Source organism: Eucalyptus grandis, chromosome 6 (assembly GCF_016545825.1).
Source record: "Eucalyptus grandis isolate ANBG69807.140 chromosome 6, ASM1654582v1, whole genome shotgun sequence".
Taxonomy (NCBI): domain Eukaryota; kingdom Viridiplantae; phylum Streptophyta; class Magnoliopsida; order Myrtales; family Myrtaceae; genus Eucalyptus; species Eucalyptus grandis.
The window spans coordinates 19,512,280-19,529,962 of NC_052617.1; the positions used below are offsets into that span (position 1 = coordinate 19,512,280).

Here is a 17,683-nt window from a genome sequence, read left to right on the forward strand (position 1 = left end):
GAGCATGGTTCTAAGTTTTAAGGTATGCGGGGTAGATTTTATATTTCAATAATTAAAGAACCTGATTCAAGTAGGTTTTAGGTATGTTTTTGTGAGTGTAGAATCTGGAATCACTGGTCTAAATTTTTATTTTAAGATTGGGATTTTTACTTTGCTATTATCTATATTCTTCATATGTCAGTGAATTGTCGAATCAAGTGATAGTCATTCAAGATAATGATTCACTATAATTATTCAATTAATAATATAAGTATAATCTGGATAAATCCTGAAATTGATTCTGAAACTTGTGACAAGATAGGTTCCAGAATACAAACTATGCAGGGTGGGTTTTGGGTTCCAAAAAATTAAAAGCTTATTTTAAATAGTAGGTTGTAGGTTTCAGGAGAATATGAACTTGTATGGAAACTAGAATTGTTTACCCTTAGATTGAGGTAAGCTCAATCCTTTGTCCACCAACCATTTGATCAATAGATATAGGTCATGTTTACAAAGTCATATTCCATTACGTCTGCAAAGAAATTTGTAGAAAGAAAAAACTGATGTACTTGGGGAAAGAAACTTTGGGAAGGATCGACCAGTCCCCTTTTCGGCCAATCGGTATAGTTCCTTATGATTTTGCGAAAAGTATTATTGGTAAGTGTAATAGTGAGTAAAACTTTGTTCATTAGTAATCATATTATCGTAACCATGACATTGAATTCGCCAATTTGGGGTTTAAAACTACGTAGGCTTTGTTCATCAAATCACCAATGTACAAGAGATGTCGGAACAATTGACGGCTAGATTCCTAAGGAAAAAAGGAAAATTATTGACTTTCACTCATGACACAAGTACCCGACTTTTTCATATCGTCAAAAAGATCGACAAATTTTTATCTTAGGGACACAAGTATCCATCGCCAAGTCTTCCATTTATGAAAATTCATGTGACAAATGAAGTGCATAAGAGAGCCGACGCACGTAAAAAGGCACATCGGCTTGGAGCCAAAAGATGTGGTGCATACGTCACTAAAAGCCAGACGATGTTGTTTCTGGTTGCACTCAATTAGAACCAATCTTGGCGTGTTTGTTTGAGGGAAAGTGTTTCCCTGTAATTAGTTTTCCAGACTTCCATCCTTTTAATTTGTCGAAAATAATTAGTCAACCGAAAACACTTTGTGGTCAAGGAAAATATTCATGTATAAAATTAAGGAGAATTCCTAAATATTAAAAGGCGAAAACACTTTTGCTGAATTGCTCCTCTTCTCGACTTTGGTTGAGGCTAGTGAGGCTCGAGGCAGCCATTAATAGAGGGGAAGAAGGAAAGAGAAAAAAAATTCTTTTTTTCCAAAAGATGAATTTTTATTTTGCTTGATAGAAGTCATTTTGTAACTAAAATCTAAACATTGGAAAACATTCTCGATCACTTATCACCTAGAAAGCGCCAACACTTTCTAAGAGTCACTATCCGATACTTGGTCAACACATGTTAAAAAATTCAACACCCGATCAACTTTCCCAAGCTCTCCGACTTGCGAGTTTGGAATTCGACACGTGATTCCAATATGCACGAGTCAATTTTAAAAAATTTCACTAAATGAGGGCTCAAAATGTAAATGTGTAAAAAAATAATAAAATGGTAAAATAAAAAAATCTAATCTTCTCTTCTCTCTTAACTTTTACTTCCCAAGATATACAATTCACTATTAAGTTTTTTTTCTTCTCTTCTAATACACTTTGATATGTGAGTCCAAAATCTGGATTACTTGTTTTTATCCTTTAAGTTTTATGGATAATTAAAATGGAGTTGAATTTGTCAAATTGAAATAATGAATGATATTAACAAATTGTGGATTAATATTTTTAGTATAAATTCATTATAAACTCTTTTATTATTATTTATTTATTTGTAAACTTGAATCAAATTAATTTGATTAAAATAATCATAAAAATGATAATTTATCGTATATACATAAATATATAATTAATATACAACGTGTCAGAATTCTTTATTTTTTGAGAAACGACGTATCGACAAATCGTGTCGTGTCGTGTTGTGAGTTGCGAGTCGGTGGTGCTACTTAGCATATCACCAACCAAGAGAAAACTAATCATTTTTCTTTGAAAAATGATTTTTCCAAAAGTATTTTTCTTTTTCACCCTGTAGACAAACGATCCCTTTGTTTCATATCCATTTCAAGAGATTACTGCAAGTGTAAAGCTGCTCTTTTCGTTACTATTCCGGTTTGTCCGGAATGTCACCGGGTTGGGCCGGGCCCGGGCCGGGCCCAGGCCCAGGCCCAGAAAAGCAGAGTCCTTGCACGGGCTACGAAGACAATTCGAGGCCCAACTTCTCCCATCTTCACTTTCGTTCGCCGGAGCATCGATCCGCGAGGAAAGCTTCTCCAGAAGAGTTGGTTTCTCAGTGCAGTTCCTGCGCCGTGCCTGCACGTAGAGAGAGAGAGAGAGAGAGAGAGAGAGAGAGAGAGAAGATGCTGAAGTTTCTGTCGAAGGTGAAGATCGAGTTCAACGCGCTGGACCCGCGCATCGCCTCGTGCATGGAGTTCTTGGCCCAGTGCAACGCCCGCAAGGCCAAGGAGTCGAACCCGGCGTGCCAGGTGGTGGTCAAGCGCCGCACCGACGACCACCCGCCGCAGATCGCCGTCACCTTCGTCAACGGCGTCGAGGAGGTGTTCGACGGCACCACCACCACCGCCCAGAGCATACGGACCATGATCCTCGACAAGGGTCAGCACCTGGAGACGGAGCAGATGTTCCGCGAGGCCGGCGAGGCCTGGCCCGTCATCATCCCCGAGGAGGAGCTGCGCCAGCCCGCGCCTGGCACTAAGGTCAGTGGGGAATCTCGTCTCTGCTGTGGTTTTTGGGTGTTCTCTCGCTGTTGCATTGCGTCGAACAATTGGTGTGCGCGGATCTATGCTCGGTTGATTTTCGATTCCGGATGTCCTTAATTACGCATAACTTAGCCGTATCCTAGTAGTTCGAATGGCGTCAGTGTGGTTAAAGGCAAGACCTTTCACGGGTCTTTGCGCATGAGTTATGAGGGGGAAAAAGATCGCATTTTTGCCATTTTGTGGCCCACGCTGTTGGAAAAGATGGTTGATTTCTTGAATTCGTTAGCTTATGTCCGTTTTAGAACGAATTGGTTGATGGTTTTCCCATCTCAAATCGCATGGACATGCTGCATCCATGCTCTATGATCTTCCTATCTGATACTCAGATGGGTTAATAAGTTGCCTATTTCCTCTCGGGGCTCAACGAAACGGAGGGCCAAAAACTCGAGAGGGAACGTGACAGTGAACAGTTTATGTTCCCAGAAATTGCATTCCAATTGATTCGGCAGTGAGTGGAGTATAGAAAAGAATAGGGGAGAAAGCTAGTTGGTAATTTCAGGAAGTCAGTGATGAGAGAGAAAAGGAGAGAGGGGGGGGCGGGGGGGGACAGCTGGTTATTTTACTTGTCATGTTAAGGTAGCTTAAGAATCGGTGACTACATGAGACTTTATCATTAACAATGTAGACTGTTAGCCAGTTCACAGATAATGCTGAAGTTGGGTGATTACTCATTCATTCTGTTTTGGCATGTCGGATGTTTTCACTGCCCTAATATCTTTCATGGGAGCATCTTTGATTTGTTGTGAGTATCATGTCTTGCGCTGTCCTTTTGTTTGGCTTAGTCATCAGCATTCAAATGTTTTGAGGATTTGGGGAGAATACACAGGCTGCAGAGATGCGTGTCAATTAAACCTTTTTCAGCGTTGTCCAGTGAGAGCACAGTGTTGCATCTCATAATTGTAAAAAAGGCACAATTACTAAAATTTTTGTCAAGCCTTTTTCGTGTGTGATTTTTGTCTTCAGGCCTTAGTTGAGACCCCCTGCCTTCGAATGAAAAGGGAAGTTTTTTTAAGTTTAGCATATTTTACGTTGAACTTGTGTGTGTGTGTGTGTTTGTGTGTGAGTTTTTTCTACCATTTTTGTAGCTTTCAACTCTCAGTGCGAGTCTTGGCCAAGCCGAGTGCTTTAGCCATCGGTTTTTCCTTCCAATCTCAATGCAGTGGAATATTACCTGTCATGGAACCATATTGACTGTATCTTGATACATGTAAGCTGTGTGAAGCTCATGCATTCTTATGTCTCGTTTGACAGCCAAGGAAAGCGGAGTAGCAGCAGCAGACACTGCGGGCCATGAACGTGGGTGAACAGCCAGAGCCATCAACTGAAACGATGTGACTGGACCTGGTGTGCTGCCAAGATGGGGTGACTATGAAGAACACTACATCGAAGATTGTTTCTTATGCTAGCTTGTGTCGTTCCTGTTCTATCGGCATTCTTGCTTCATTTAAGGTTTCAGTTATTTGAGAACTCCTCCGAGATGCCAAAAGAGAACAAAAAATTCCATCTGCAGTTCTTTTAATTTTGATTTTACGTTTTCATGGTGATAATACCCAGACGCGAGTGAACTTCTTTTGTGATAGCAATTTTCCCCGTCAAAACTAAAAGAATATGATGCTGGTGTAGTTTCTCTGAATGGGCATCGCAGGTCATGTTTGATGTCTTTGGACCCTAGTTTATCCTTTGTCGAGGGGATGAAGTTTAAGAGTGATTGTTCGGAAAACGTGTCATGCGCATGAACGTCCCTCGCCCCTCGGAATGTACAAATTGAGTATTAGGTGCACGTGCAATAGCCTGAGTCGCTCGTCAGTTGATAGATCAGCGATCAGGACCACTAGCTGGCGGATCCATCGTCTGATCCCCCATGACCGAGCTAATTGTCAACAAGTTAAAGCCCAAGCCTTTTTTTTTTTTAGGTTGATTCGAATAGCACCTGGATATGGTATGTAAAAATGGGCATATTAAATCCAAAGACTCCATTTATGAAACAACTCCTACGAATACTGTTGCTTCAATCTATTTCTGTCTTATTGGAGAATCCAGAAGCCAAAAACCAATGGAGAAGCCTTATAAACCGGGACTAGCTCAGAAAGTGCCCTCGTCACTCGAGTACATAGTTCCTACAAGCAGAGATGCTAGAGGAAGTTTTCATCGTCACTTACATCATCAAACATCCCGAATCATACATTTGGGGAAGCAAACAGTGGTTATACACATGCGACTGGCTAACAAGGCAAGGACGGGTGCAGAAGTATCCGGTATGTACATGCGTCTCAGCTGTCAGCACTGCCATTGAAGGCCTAACTGATTCTGCTTCGAAGTTTAGCCATATCAAGGGGCTGGCATGGTCCTGACCAACCTTCAACCTCCAAACAAACGGGAAGCATCAAAAGTCAACTGGATGAACTTCATCTTTGAGATTCGTGTCACCGGTCTTCCCGCTGCACGCTGTTCGGATCGTTCATCATGTCCATCATCATCTTCTCAGGTGAATCTTCCCAGCTGGCGAATGTCTTCAAGTCGACCTGTGCAGGATGCATTATAGTGTTGCTCGTCAGTCCATCACCTAGTATGCATAACTCTGGGATGCAAAACTCTTGTGATTTTAGATAAGGTTATTCTAGCCTTCTTACCTTGCGCCTCTGCTCAGTGAAAAGTTGTTCCCTTTTCTTAAGTGAAGCTTGCGCCTCCTTGGCTTTTGTACCCCCTAATCCCCAAACTTCAACTTCTAATATAAAAGCATCAGTAGCAAGATATCCCTACAAAGTCACAGATCCACTTATGAGGAATAAAATCTCCACTTACAGTATGTCATAGTTAAAAAATCCTCTATCACATAGCAATTGCTCCAAGCAAGTGAAGAGAAAAAACATTACATTGTTGAAAAGGGAAACCCCAAAAAAAAAAAAAAAGGTTCAGCATGCTTTAGTATGTACCCCTCATGTAAGTGAAAAGAATAAAGTTAAGAAAAGGGATCAGTGGAGTACCACCATCCTAAACTTGTGCAAAACGACTTCAATGGAGAAGCCACCTCAATATGCATATTTAGTCTTCTCAACCATAATTAGAAACATAACTTGTGAAAATAAGTACCTACCTGATTTGGGAAGAGGGGCCCTGGTTGATGAGTTTTGTCCACAGCATGATGGCGAAGAGTAATTCTAGCAAAATCTTCATCAATAAATATTCTCTCATTGCCTATGATTCCTCCAAACCCAAGTCCCACAGGCTTTGGATGCGGCTCATATACTCTTGCAGAGGGATGCAAGTGGGAATATATGAAATTCTTCTCCTTACCTGATAATGATATCCAGGTGATCAGAATTGACTCCATCACCAGTATAATTCAAGAAAAAAATGTTATCAATTGTTAGTGCTTCTATCTCCTATACCAGAGGGTAAATATGCATGGAAAATCGGATCAACAGCATAGAGATTTCCCGGGCTTCCATAGAAATGATCCCTACTTTCAAGGCCCTGCTGTAGCAGTACACCAATGACCCATTTCTTGTCTCTAGTATTAGCCTCATGAGAATCTCCAGAATAACCAGAAACCAACATAAGCAGTGGACCAAGATAACCTTCAGTATTTGACCAGAATCTGTTCAATCCTTTCCCATGAAGAGATGACCTACGAAGAGTCAATAAAAGATCTTAAAAAGAAGTCAATGCAGTCATAAATAGCTCATCCTTAGGATCACCAATAGGAAATTGCTGTCCAATAGTTCCAGCAAAAAACTAGAGAGCATATTTGAAATGCATCAAAGTACACGAGTCAACTGTTCTTGTTACACCTGATCTAAAAGCCTGTTCAGGTAAAAATTGTAGATTATTCACATTATATTCAAGTATCTACAGCATTTGGATATCAATATACATGTAACAGTTAAAGGTTGTTGCAATACTTTGCTGGCTTATACTGCATCGAAATCATTGTGTCCATGTGAGGGGTGTAGTCAAATGTTACAGCAACTATCAAGGGGATGAGGAATTTGGCAGTTTGGATCATGAGAAGTGCAGGGACACAAAAGCCACAAACTTTATGGGAGTAATATTAGTTATCAGGTGAAGTTTCAGCCAGGCACGCGCACGCATGCGGACACACAAAGGTAACAGAGATTAGAGCATCACTGGCTAAATAAAATAGATGCGAAATTCCCATCTGCCCTCACAGACAATATACTCAAAAAATAAATTTCCGGAAATTGAGCACTAAAAGCCTGCAGGTTTTTCTGATGCTGCAAGATGACAATATTTGAGGCCTCTAACAGCAACATAAAAACCTCCCACAAAGTCATTGTGAACAGTAAAATAAGAACAAAAGGCGAAATGGCCAACCTATATAGAAGGTTTTCTTCTATTTTGTCACAGTTACTGAAAAAGCAATGTGTTAATATCTCTTCCCTCAATGCATTTCTGGCTGTAAGGGAAATAGCCCACGCCCTTCCTGGGGTAAGTAGATGTGCCCCAGATGTCTCTACTGAAGTGATGTCCCCTGATGATGAATTTGAAGGCTCCAGTTCATCCTGCTATTTTTTAAAAAGAGAGTGAACAACAGATCCATTCGTATATAGATTGGAGGACTGCATTGAAGCTCACTTCTGAAAGTGAACTACAGATCCATTCGTATATAGATTGGAGGATTGCATTGAAGCTCACTTCTGACCACTTTGATGAACTACAAATCATCAAGAATGCTTCATGATATGGACAGCAATTCCAAGAGTTAATAAGATGTGAAGAGAACCAGGGAACAGAGTTAAGGCTTCATCAACATACTTGAATTATCCACACCATGTTGCTTGGTCCCCCATTGAAAAAGGCTCTACTTATTTAAACCCTACTAACTCACATGAATCGAGACAATACGGACACTTGACCCAGTAAGAACATCTACTGCAAGTCATGGAAATGACATCACTGGTGGGAAAAATTGGAGCAAATTTACAGAGCAGATAATCAGATGGCTTATCACATCGCCCTTGAGAAGTTGAAAGAAACATCAAACAGGTTTCATCGTGCAGCTGACATTCCGGAGTACTTGAGAATATGCACATGAGGTGAAAACATGACCTTGGGAGGTAAGGTTGTAAAGTGGATCGAACATATTGCTCAAACAGAGGCCAAAAGCCAGTAGATATGATGCACTTCAATTTCCAAGGGAGATATTAGCATCTCCCCAATAACAAGCGAGAGAGATAGGAAGAAGAGAACAAGCAAGTGAAAGAAAAGACATTTAATATTAATGTCCGCCAAAGCATCCAAAACTAGCCCATAATACTCGAATAATAACTCTACTCCTTTACATGGCCAAATTCTACAATAACAAATTTCGCTTTTATAAGCAATTGATCTGTCATTTCCAGTCCAGTGATATGCAGGTTCCTTGCAATTAGTGAACCTTAGAAACTGATGCATCACCTTATTAAAATGAGTAAATTATGTGATCCAGAACCCCTGAATCATGGTATTGTTTACAGTTATACGCATTGGACAGATTCACAGATAGCAAATAAAAAGAAAAATTATGCAATATCCTGTAGTTCAGTGCCAATCAAAAACATGTATATAAAATTCAAGTGCTGCATATCACAAAGGTAACACCTTCCTTGTGAAAATAAATTTTGGGAACAATAAAACTGCTGAAAGATTAACCAAGTACCTGTGAAATGGAACAGTTTCCAAGATGCTCATGGATAAACTGCGAATAGCACTCTGGGAGAGTTGGTACTGTCGCCAAAGCCCATGCAACAAACTTCCCGGCAGGAAGCTGAACTTCCGAGCCAAAAATGTCAAAATTCCACAGATTCAAACTACTGCCATTGTCAGCACATGACACCACCGCTGACAAAACCAGACAACTGATATCTGGCAGAAACAAGGCCGCCTTCCCTCTCGGCAACTTGTGAACCTTACTACTCCACAACATCGTCCAGCACATCCAGAGAAGCATCAGCACGTCCGTAGGCACGAGATGTCCTCCTACTTTGCAATCAGCTTCATCAGACTCAAACTGCAAATCCACCTGATGCCCCGCCTTATTCGCCGCCAAAGCGAAAACTCTCAGCAGATTACTAACCACCATCGACACGGCCATCCTTCCGCAGCACTTAACATAGCCTTTCACAAACTCCACCCAACTCAATCCACCCTTCTCAGCCACGAAGAACAAGTCAACTATAGAAGCCCCTACGTTTTCCAGCAACCCGGAGAACGAGTCCGGGGGCACTCTCGTCGCCGAGCTAATCGGTTTATCGCAGCGTAAGCTCAAGCAGCGCTGATTCAATTGAGTAAACATGAGTTTCGCAGCTAAATCGGCGACCTAAAATCAACTACGCGCGCACCAGAATTGAAAAGGAAAGCGCGTCTGCGCAGATCGGAGCACCTGAAGAGAGGCGACGGGAACCGCGCTCGTTCGCGGATCGGCGAGGTCGGCGAAGGCCTTGCGGAGCATCGGAAGGGCCCCGGCGGCGGCGGCGGCGGACTCGGCCTCCCGCTGCTCCGGCGAGGCTTTCTGCTCCGATGAAGACGACGCTCCCATTATCCACCGCTTTCTCAGAGAGAGAGAGAGAGAGAGAGAGAGAGAAGAGGATTCCGAAGGGAAATAGGTCGGGATTACGGAGTGTATATGCTTTGCTTCCGTTCGAAGATGCGTGTCGAACAATGGAGGTCGCGGTCGCCGCCGCCGCCGCCGTCTTCCTTATCGTCGTCGGTGATCGATGAAGGCGAGCCGACATAGATGGGGGGCACTGCAATCACAGCGAAACAGTGTCGTTTCGTTCCGATTTTCGCGGGAGCGGTGGTAGGGAAAAAGGAAAACAGAAGAAGAAAATGACAATGACGTGGACATTTTTTTTTCTTTTTTTTTTTATTTATTTGTGATGACGCGCCATTCACTGGCAAGTGACAACTAGAGCCGTCGAGAGGGACAGTCAGATTGGGCTCGGGCCAGGTTGAGGATGATTCGGCCCAACCTATTTAATCCCTCCATAAAACATTTCTATATTTAATTCAATTTAGGAGATCACATACTCACACTAAGGCAAAAGCACGGAACGAGTAAACGTGTGATCGAGGGAGTGAAGAGAGGGTCATGAAAACAAGTTGAGTCTAAATACGTTGTAAACCTATTTAATATCAATATAAAACCCATTTATAACTCATAGAATTTGGTCTAAACTCATTTATGATCCATTTAATAAATATAATTGATTCATCTGACAACGCATTTCACAAAATATGGATTAAAAGACGTGCCTATGATACATTTCGAGAGGTTTATTGAAAAAATTAAAAAATTCGTTAATTAGGTCAAATAATCCAGAAGTAACTTTTCTCCACGAGTAAATGTGTCACATCGGGCCGACACAATTCATAACCGCTCTCTTTTCTCTTCTTGGAGCTAATCGAGCTTGAAATCATTTGATTTTCAAATGAGATCTAAATGCTAAAAAGAGGTTTTAGCATCAGGTATGAAAGAATACTAATTATTTGCTTGAAAAATAATATTTTGGAAAACGGGTCGATGCTGTTGAGCGCAATAAGTTCCCGTGAAATCCGAGCCCGAATCCAACCAATCCAACCAATCCAACCCATCCACACGGTCCAAAGTCGATGTCCAAACCCGGGCACCGACAAGACAGCACTGTTTCTTCACTACTTCGCCACTGTCCTGAATTTCATAATCCCCCCACCCGAATCTACAAATCTGCACTCGCTTCACCACTCCCCTCGAATCTCACGCGCTCCGCCCTCCGCAGCGGCGCCGGCATTCCCCCTCGATCGATCCCGACCGGCGAGGCCCCGCCGCAATGGGGTCGGTCTCCCTGAAGATAGGCGACGGCACCGCCCGGTTCAGGCGGGCCACGATCTGCTCCTCCGCCCTCAACCTCCTCATGCTCCTCTCCGTCGTCGCCACCAACGTCTTCGCCCTCTACGCCTTCACCAACTCCGGCCCCGCCGCCGCCGACCGGCACCTCCTCCGCCACCACAGCAAGAACATCTCCCTCATCTCCGAGCAGGTCTCCCTCATCCTCCGCGAGATCGCCTCCTCCCAGAAGAAGCTCGCCAAGATGGAGAAGGAGCTCCTCGGCTACGACAGCATCGATCTCTCCCGACCCAACATCGCCGCCGAGCTCAAGACGTTCCTCCGGCCGCATTCCCTCCCTCTGGGCAAGGACTCGAGGACCGGGATCACCGAGATGGTGGCCTCCGTCGGGCATTCCTGCGAGAAATCCGTCGACTTGCTGACCCAGTACATGAGCTACAAGGTCACGGGGCCCTGTCCCGACGACTGGAGCCTTGCCCAGAAGCTGATTCTGCGCGGGTGCGAGCCTCTGCCTCGGAGGAGGTGCTTCGCCAGGTCTATCCCCAAGGTGGGTCTTCGCCCTTTCCCTGTCTCTCTCTGGAAGCCGATTAGTGAGAAGGTGGTGAGTTGGAGCGGCCTTGGTTGCAAGAGTTTTGAGTGTGTGAATACTAAGAAGTCCACTAGGGAGTGTGCTGGTTGTCTTGATTTGGCTAGTGGGAATGAGAATCAGAAGTTTGTCAAGGCGAGAGGCAAGAATGATTTCGTCATCGACGACGTGTTGGCATTGGGTGGTGGGGGAATTAGGATTGGGTTCGACATTGGAGGTGGGTCGGGTACGTTTGCTGCGAGGATGGCTGAGAAGAATGTGACTGTGATCTCTAGCATGTTAAACATCGACGCCCCATTTAATGAGTTCATTGCGGCGAGGGGTCTGTTCCCTTTGTTCTTGAGCTTGGATCATAGGTTCCCCTTCTATGACAATGTATTCGACATAATTCGGGCATCGAGTGGATTGGATGTTGGGGGGAAGCCGGAGAAGTTGGAGTTCTTGATGTTTGATGTAGACCGGATCTTGAGAGCTGGAGGATTGCTGTGGGTGGACAATTTCTATTGTGCCACCGAGGAGAAGAAGAAGACTCTGACCCGAATGATTGAGCGGTTTGGGTACAAGAAGCTAAAATGGGTTGTGGGAGATAAGCAGGATGCATCTGGGTCGGCCAAATCTGAAGTATACTTATCTGCGGTTTTGCAGAAACCATTGAGGGTATAGCCTCCAGGTGCTTTTACGAGTGTATCGCAAGAGGTAAGAAGACAACTGCTAGCTAGCTTAATTTATTCACACACGAATTCGTTGCCCTTGATGTGCTATTGGAATCTGTTAAAACATGGAATAATACGCGTCAATTGTACCAGTGTACCACTGCAAACCAGTAGTGGGCAATTATAAATAGGTTCTATAACATACAAGTTGCTGTATTTGTTCTGTATTTCCTGAGAAGCATTAGTTTCCCTGGCTTGGTGAGCTACTAGATGACAAACATTTGTGCCTTCTTGATGCTGCAAGCAGGCAATTGTGATTTTTTTGACTTTGTTTTGGTATGGAAAGTAGATTTCTCTTGCAGTAGCCTGTTGTTGCTTATGTGCCTATTTACTTGACTCCCTTGTTGGTACCTACTACGTTGACTTGCCAACAATGGATTGCTTGAAACACTGAGATTGCTATCAGCTTCAGGCAAGATATATTGGATTGTTTGCGACAATCTGTGCATATATTTCATTGAAATATCATAAACAAGGTATCTCACTTTGAACTTCCTGTAGCATAGAGCTTGGATTAGATAAAACTTTGCTTTGAGCTGACATTGGAAACTCACAATGCCCACGTCCTTATAATGCCAGTTTCTTTCCAACCAATCCAGATACGTTACCAACTCCAGTTGACATACTACTGCTGTAGAGTTTCTCTTCATGCTGTGATTCATATTTGTCCATAGAATGCTCTATGGCTTTCCTTTTCCCCTTGTGGGATGAAAGGGTGTCCTTGCCTCTGTGACTAAATTATGGTAACGATGCCCAATTTCAAGTCTGTGATTTGCACAATCAACTTGCGTATAGGGAAAGTAGAATCAAGGCAAGCATGGATAATGTGTTCAGGGCTGTTCATTTAGGAGCTTCAGCAAGATAATCAGTATTTTTCCTTTGCAGGGACATTGGTTGGGTGAGTGTTTCTCCTGCTCTCTCGAAACTTTCTTTTCTACTCACCGCAAAAATGGCGAGTAGTCGATTATGTAAACAACTAGGAGTATGAGTATCCTACAGAAAATTGGCAAAGCAAGTACTTAAGACATTGTAAGTAGGTGTCTAAACATCCGTAACTCTCTTTGGTCGGGAGGGTGAGGGAAGAAAAAGAGACGGCCATTGCGCAGTGGGCTCAACTCCTGTATAAGAACTACTCGAAAGGATTAAAGAATCTGACTCTGTAATGGAGTGCCGTGAAATCGTTTGTTTTTCGTTTTAATATTTGGTTGAATTTTCACAGGAAAACTTAAAAATATACTTTCATGTTTCCATCTAAAAAGGGCATTAAGGGGTTTTGCCAAGCAACCAATTAAAGCAACTTTACCTCGATGCACTGATTGCTTTTCTATAATGTACAATTATTGTCTTTAAGATTGAGTTACTCTCCATAAAGTATCAAACACAAGTGCGTCGGGAACATTCTTTAACTATGCCATCTACTTAATCCTAAACAAACAGGCCTATGTTATCCTCTTTATTTGCATGAAATTTTGCATGATTGGCAGCGGCCCCGTTAATTCTTCGTGACTTAGAGATATTGAGTTTGCAATCCACTAGCTGTAAGGTAGGAGGGTAGTTGGAATTCCTGGAGTCCTGGCAAAAGTATAAGTGATTTGATACCTGGAGGTCGGGGAACGTTCCGATATTGATACACGTTCTTAACATCGAATGAGGAGGGCACAACACGGCCATCGATCATCTCTCGAACATATGCATGCGCGCTCAATACGAACTCTGCTCATCCCTTACACAAAAAATGGGAAAAGAAAAAAGTACATCGGGGCCATAACAAGTACCGGAACTAAACAAATTTGGGCTTATCTACTCGAGAAAGGAAGCATATGATGGTGTGCAGTTTTCTTATTGAGTTGATCTGATTGAGAGATCATGATTGAGGTCAAGTTATAAAAACACTGCTGTCAAAGGATAGGAGCTTCAACAAAAGAGGTGACTTTTGGCACCTCTTTTGCTGAACATGGAGGGCTCCATGACCTTTGGGGACCCTCGCCAATGCGAACGCCGCCTGTGAACTGTGAAGCACTTGGAGAAGGATAAAAGATAAATCCGCAAAAGATACTCAAAGTCGCTTTTTAAATTGTTTCCGAATAGGCACTAAACTTTTACAAAGTATTCGATCGGGTCCTTTTAATTTCATCAATCGAATATAAATAAACCGCCAAGAAGCTTAAATAATATCTACTGAACACACGGGGACTTAATTGCTCCAAGAGTCATTTGCACTCTAGGGATGGATTTTGGGACTCTTGCTGTGATTAAATTGTGTTTCTTTTTTCCTGATTTTCCTGGTACCTTATGTGAACGTCTTGCAGAAGTCCAATCCATCCTTTAGATGGGCTTCAAAGCCCATATATTAGCGGGCCTAGTATGCATCTTGTCTTCTCCAACTTTTTGCCATGGAATTGAAAATGTGGACTCTCTTCTTTTTCCGAATTCCTTTTCTTTTGTCTTGGTGAATTCAATTGAACTGAGATTGATGTCAAGTCGTATAACGAGAAAAGCAGCGAGCGATGCCGACCTCTTATTATCGAGCTTTTAACTAGATAAGAGAGGCCCACGGTCCACATTAATTTGGCTCTATGGTGTTATGGAGTAGAGTCGTTTTCTACTTTTGGTGCACTATCAACACAGCGAGCGGAGTGGAGTTTGAATTGTTGTGTCTAAGTTTTCTTTTGGGTTAGTCCAAATAGTACAGGTGTTTTGAGTCCTGTGCTCATCAAGATTGGGGAGTAGCTACATTCAATTTTTTTTTTTGAGTTATTTAAAAAGAGTGGATTAAAGGGACGATGTTTGGGAGAAGATTTCTTTGAACTTTTCAAGAGTACTGGAAATAAATGTAGTTTTCTTTTGGGTTTATCCAATGCATACGGATCTGTGTTTTGAGTCCAATGCTAGTCGAGATCGGGAGTAGCTACATCTGGTTTCTTTAAGTTATTTAAGAGGATTAAAATAAAATGAGGACGTTGGGGAGGAAATTTCTTTGAACTTTTCAAGAGTACTGAAAATGAGACTGTTATCGACCTTAAAGCATACTTTTCAAAAGGCCAAATTGGTCCATTCCTTTGAATCTTTTGTTTCTCACGCGCAAATCTATGATAAGAAAGTGGGGCGACTCTTGTTGAAAGGAAAGAGATCGTGAAAGTTATGGAAATTAATCGGGTACTCCAGCAACTTCAGAGATGCTAATGGAAAAGAAAGCGCTAGAAAATGCAAGGAAACGGGGCTGATATTCGAGCCTCGATGCTCCTCTCTTCAAGCTGAAGCAAACAACGAGTTCCCATCTCCATCGATTTAGCACTGGCGCACGGACAGCACCAACCCATGCTCACAGAGATATTGCTGGGACCGAGGCCGATGCACGGGGTGATGGGACAAGGGGGAAAATCCATGGAAGCATTTCAGCTTGCGGGTCTCGTGAACCCCCAAAAAGAACGGGGACAAAAGAAGTAGTTGGTGTCACATGAACAACGTACAGGCGCCTGCAATGCAAGTGCCTGGAAGGGGAATGCTTGCAGAGAGAGACGATGAAAGGGGCAATTCGAGTAGGACAAGCTTTGGTTACTTGTGCGCCCAAGATGGTGAAAGAATCCAGAAAAGCAAAAGAATAGTGAATGGATGGATCGGTGTGAAAATCAATAATAAATGCGAAGGGTCCTTTACTGACTTTTGGACTTGAAACATAATTGGCCAGAAAATTGAAAATATGAAAACTGGAAATGATCGTGGCCAATCATATAAAAGGGTATTGAAATGTAAAGATATATAACTAGGGTTCATTCATTGATTGGCGGTCATTTACAGAAATTACAATCCTAGTATTCAGTAACTTGTATTTGCAAAGGTTAATCAACTCCTAGACATAATTCCACTACTTGACGGCTGCTTTCCACTCTTCATGTCATTGTTCACCGTCACCGGAGACTTCGTGGTTCCTTCTCCAATAATTCAGCAGTTGCAATCACCCATATTTCTCAATCTCTATCATGAGTGGCTTTCGAGATCCGTGACATCCTTTACTTGATGATGACGTTAGTTTCACTTTTTCATAGCTATGTCAATGTACCCAAGCGCTTTGTGTCCAAGATTATCGGTCCCATCACTTGGATAGCTACTTTGCAGCTCATTGGGAGTCGCATTTGATGCGGCCCTTTGTCAACAAAGTCAAGCCTTACTTACCGACGCTCGTGTCCTGGGACTTAGTCTTTCCATGTTATATTCTTCATCGACCAGAACCATCCACTTTATCGACTACATATACTTGCCGACTGAGAACCTTCTACACTTAGCAAATTCTACCTCTATTATATTTTGCTTGGTCTATCTTTTCCTAAATTGACAGTCAAAGACTTGAGTAGTTTTGGTGTCAACAATAGTATAAAAATGAGTACTGTACGAAAGTTATAATATTTATGTTGTCCTTATTTGAGAATTTAAGGTACCGATTTTGTCTTCCTCATTTCTGAAGTAATCAATTACCTTAAACCATTTTAGGGTTTGGTGTGAGGCCTAAAATGAATTTCGAAGATGTGGAACTTTCAAAAGTAATCTCTAGATAGTGTACTCTACGGACGGATCAGGCCTTACAGGGCTAGGCCCACAACAATCTCTAAATAGATCTGTATTTAACTGTTGCCCACCAAATCATGACTTGGAGTCCAAGTCTTGGACACTCAAAATCAATATTCTTTCGAACTCCATCACTTGCCATCATAATTTCCATTCTCTTTGCAATCATTTCTGCATTAATACATCGTGTGCAGTGTTGACAAGAGCGCTTGATCATTTTTGCAAAATTCTAGGTTGCTTCTGGGACGGCTGATGAGAACGTGACTGGGATCGCAAGCACGTTAACCATCGATGCCCCATTTAATGAGTTCATTGCCGCAAGGGTCTACTCCCTTTGTTATTGAGCTTGGACCCCAGGTTCATGACAATCTATTCGACATCACTCGGGCATCGAGTAGATTGGATGTTGGGGAGGAAGCCGGAGAAGTTGGAGTTCTTGATGTTCGATGTAGACCGAATCTTGAGAGCTGGCGGATTGTCATGGGTGCACAATTTACATTACGCCAACGAGGAGACGAAGACTCTAACCCAATTAATCGAGTGGTTCGGGTACAAGAAACTAAAATGGTTCGCGAGAGAGAAGGCAGATGCATCGGGTACAAGAAACGGTTCAGGGTGTAGTCTCTAGGTGCTTCTTCAGGTGCATCGCAAGAGGTAAGAACACGACTGCTGGCTAGCTTAATTTATTTAAACACAAATTCGTTGCCCTTCATGTGTTATTGGAATTGCTAAAACATTGAATAATACGTGTCGATTGTGATGATGTTTAGAGTTAGAAAGAAAATAACGATAAAATATTCCTGGTGATTTCACCTCAATTAGGGTTGCATGATATATATTTATAAGAGTGATTAATTTCAATCACGTAACGGATAGAACATAATTGCACAAAGGCCCCATAGTACATATAAATTACATGTTAATACCCCTTTCAATGTGAAGTAGGTGTAATAGCTAAGAGATTGTATCAATAACGCATGATGCGGCCTTGATAGTCTCTTAGTGAAAATGTCTGCCAGTGATCTGCTATAGACACGCAGCGAAACATGTGATAGCTGGAAGCAACCCACTCTCTAACAGAAGAAAATCAAACTCAATGTGTT

At 42.4% G+C, this 17,683-nt stretch overlaps 3 protein-coding genes across 5 annotated transcripts; 2 read left to right on the plus strand and 1 right to left on the minus strand.

Moving 5' to 3' along the window:
- The first annotated feature begins 2,362 nt into the window (after positions 1 to 2,362).
- LOC104448819 lies at positions 2,363 to 4,526 on the plus strand. Its single transcript, XM_010062727.3, has 2 exons — positions 2,363 to 2,830; positions 4,145 to 4,526. Exons 1-2 carry the CDS (start codon positions 2,474 to 2,476, stop codon positions 4,160 to 4,162), a joined length of 375 nt encoding a protein of 124 aa, XP_010061029.1. The 5' UTR covers positions 2,363 to 2,473; the 3' UTR covers positions 4,163 to 4,526.
- Positions 4,527 to 4,869: 343 nt separating this feature from the next.
- On the minus strand, positions 4,870 to 9,682 carry LOC104448820. 2 transcript variants are annotated; one of them, XM_010062729.3, is made up of 7 exons: positions 9,276 to 9,682; positions 8,553 to 9,167; positions 7,229 to 7,419; positions 6,283 to 6,521; positions 5,988 to 6,187; positions 5,524 to 5,649; positions 4,870 to 5,415 (listed from the first exon to the last, which is right to left on the minus strand). In XM_010062729.3, exons 1-7 carry the CDS (start codon positions 9,429 to 9,431, stop codon positions 5,317 to 5,319), a joined length of 1,626 nt encoding a protein of 541 aa, XP_010061031.2. In that variant the 5' UTR covers positions 9,432 to 9,682; the 3' UTR covers positions 4,870 to 5,316. The 2 variants fall into 2 exon arrangements, with proteins under 2 accessions (XP_010061031.2, XP_010061032.2); XM_010062730.3 differs by having other exon boundaries at positions 7,229 to 7,416; positions 9,276 to 9,681.
- Positions 9,683 to 10,505: 823 nt separating this feature from the next.
- On the plus strand, positions 10,506 to 13,207 carry LOC104448821. 2 transcript variants are annotated; one of them, XM_010062732.3, is made up of 2 exons: positions 10,506 to 12,000; positions 12,813 to 13,207. In XM_010062732.3, exon 1 carries the CDS (start codon positions 10,702 to 10,704, stop codon positions 11,965 to 11,967), a length of 1,266 nt encoding a protein of 421 aa, XP_010061034.1. In that variant the 5' UTR covers positions 10,506 to 10,701; the 3' UTR covers positions 11,968 to 12,000; positions 12,813 to 13,207. The 2 variants fall into 2 exon arrangements, with proteins under 2 accessions (XP_010061034.1, XP_010061033.1); XM_010062731.3 differs by having other exon boundaries at positions 10,507 to 12,000; positions 12,903 to 13,207.
- Positions 13,208 to 17,683: the final 4,476 nt, after the last annotated feature.

Bases quoted from the DNA above. Each gene is read 5' to 3' on its own strand.
- LOC104448819 (XM_010062727.3), top strand. From the start codon at position 2,474: ATGCTGAAGTTTCTGTCGAAGGTGAAGATCGAGTTCAACGCGCTGGAC.
- LOC104448820 (XM_010062729.3), bottom strand. From the start codon at position 9,431: ATGGGAGCGTCGTCTTCATCGGAGCAGAAAGCCTCGCCGGAGCAGCGG. The intron at 9,168-9,275 runs GTGCTCCGATCT...CAATTGAATCAG, and splicing joins TTCCCGTCGCCTCTCTTCAG to CGCTGCTTGAGCTTACGCTG. The intron at 6,522-7,228 runs GTTGGCCATTTC...GACTCTTCGTAG, and splicing joins GAAGAAAACCTTCTATATAG to GTCATCTCTTCATGGGAAAG.
- LOC104448821 (XM_010062732.3), top strand. From the start codon at position 10,702: ATGGGGTCGGTCTCCCTGAAGATAGGCGACGGCACCGCCCGGTTCAGG.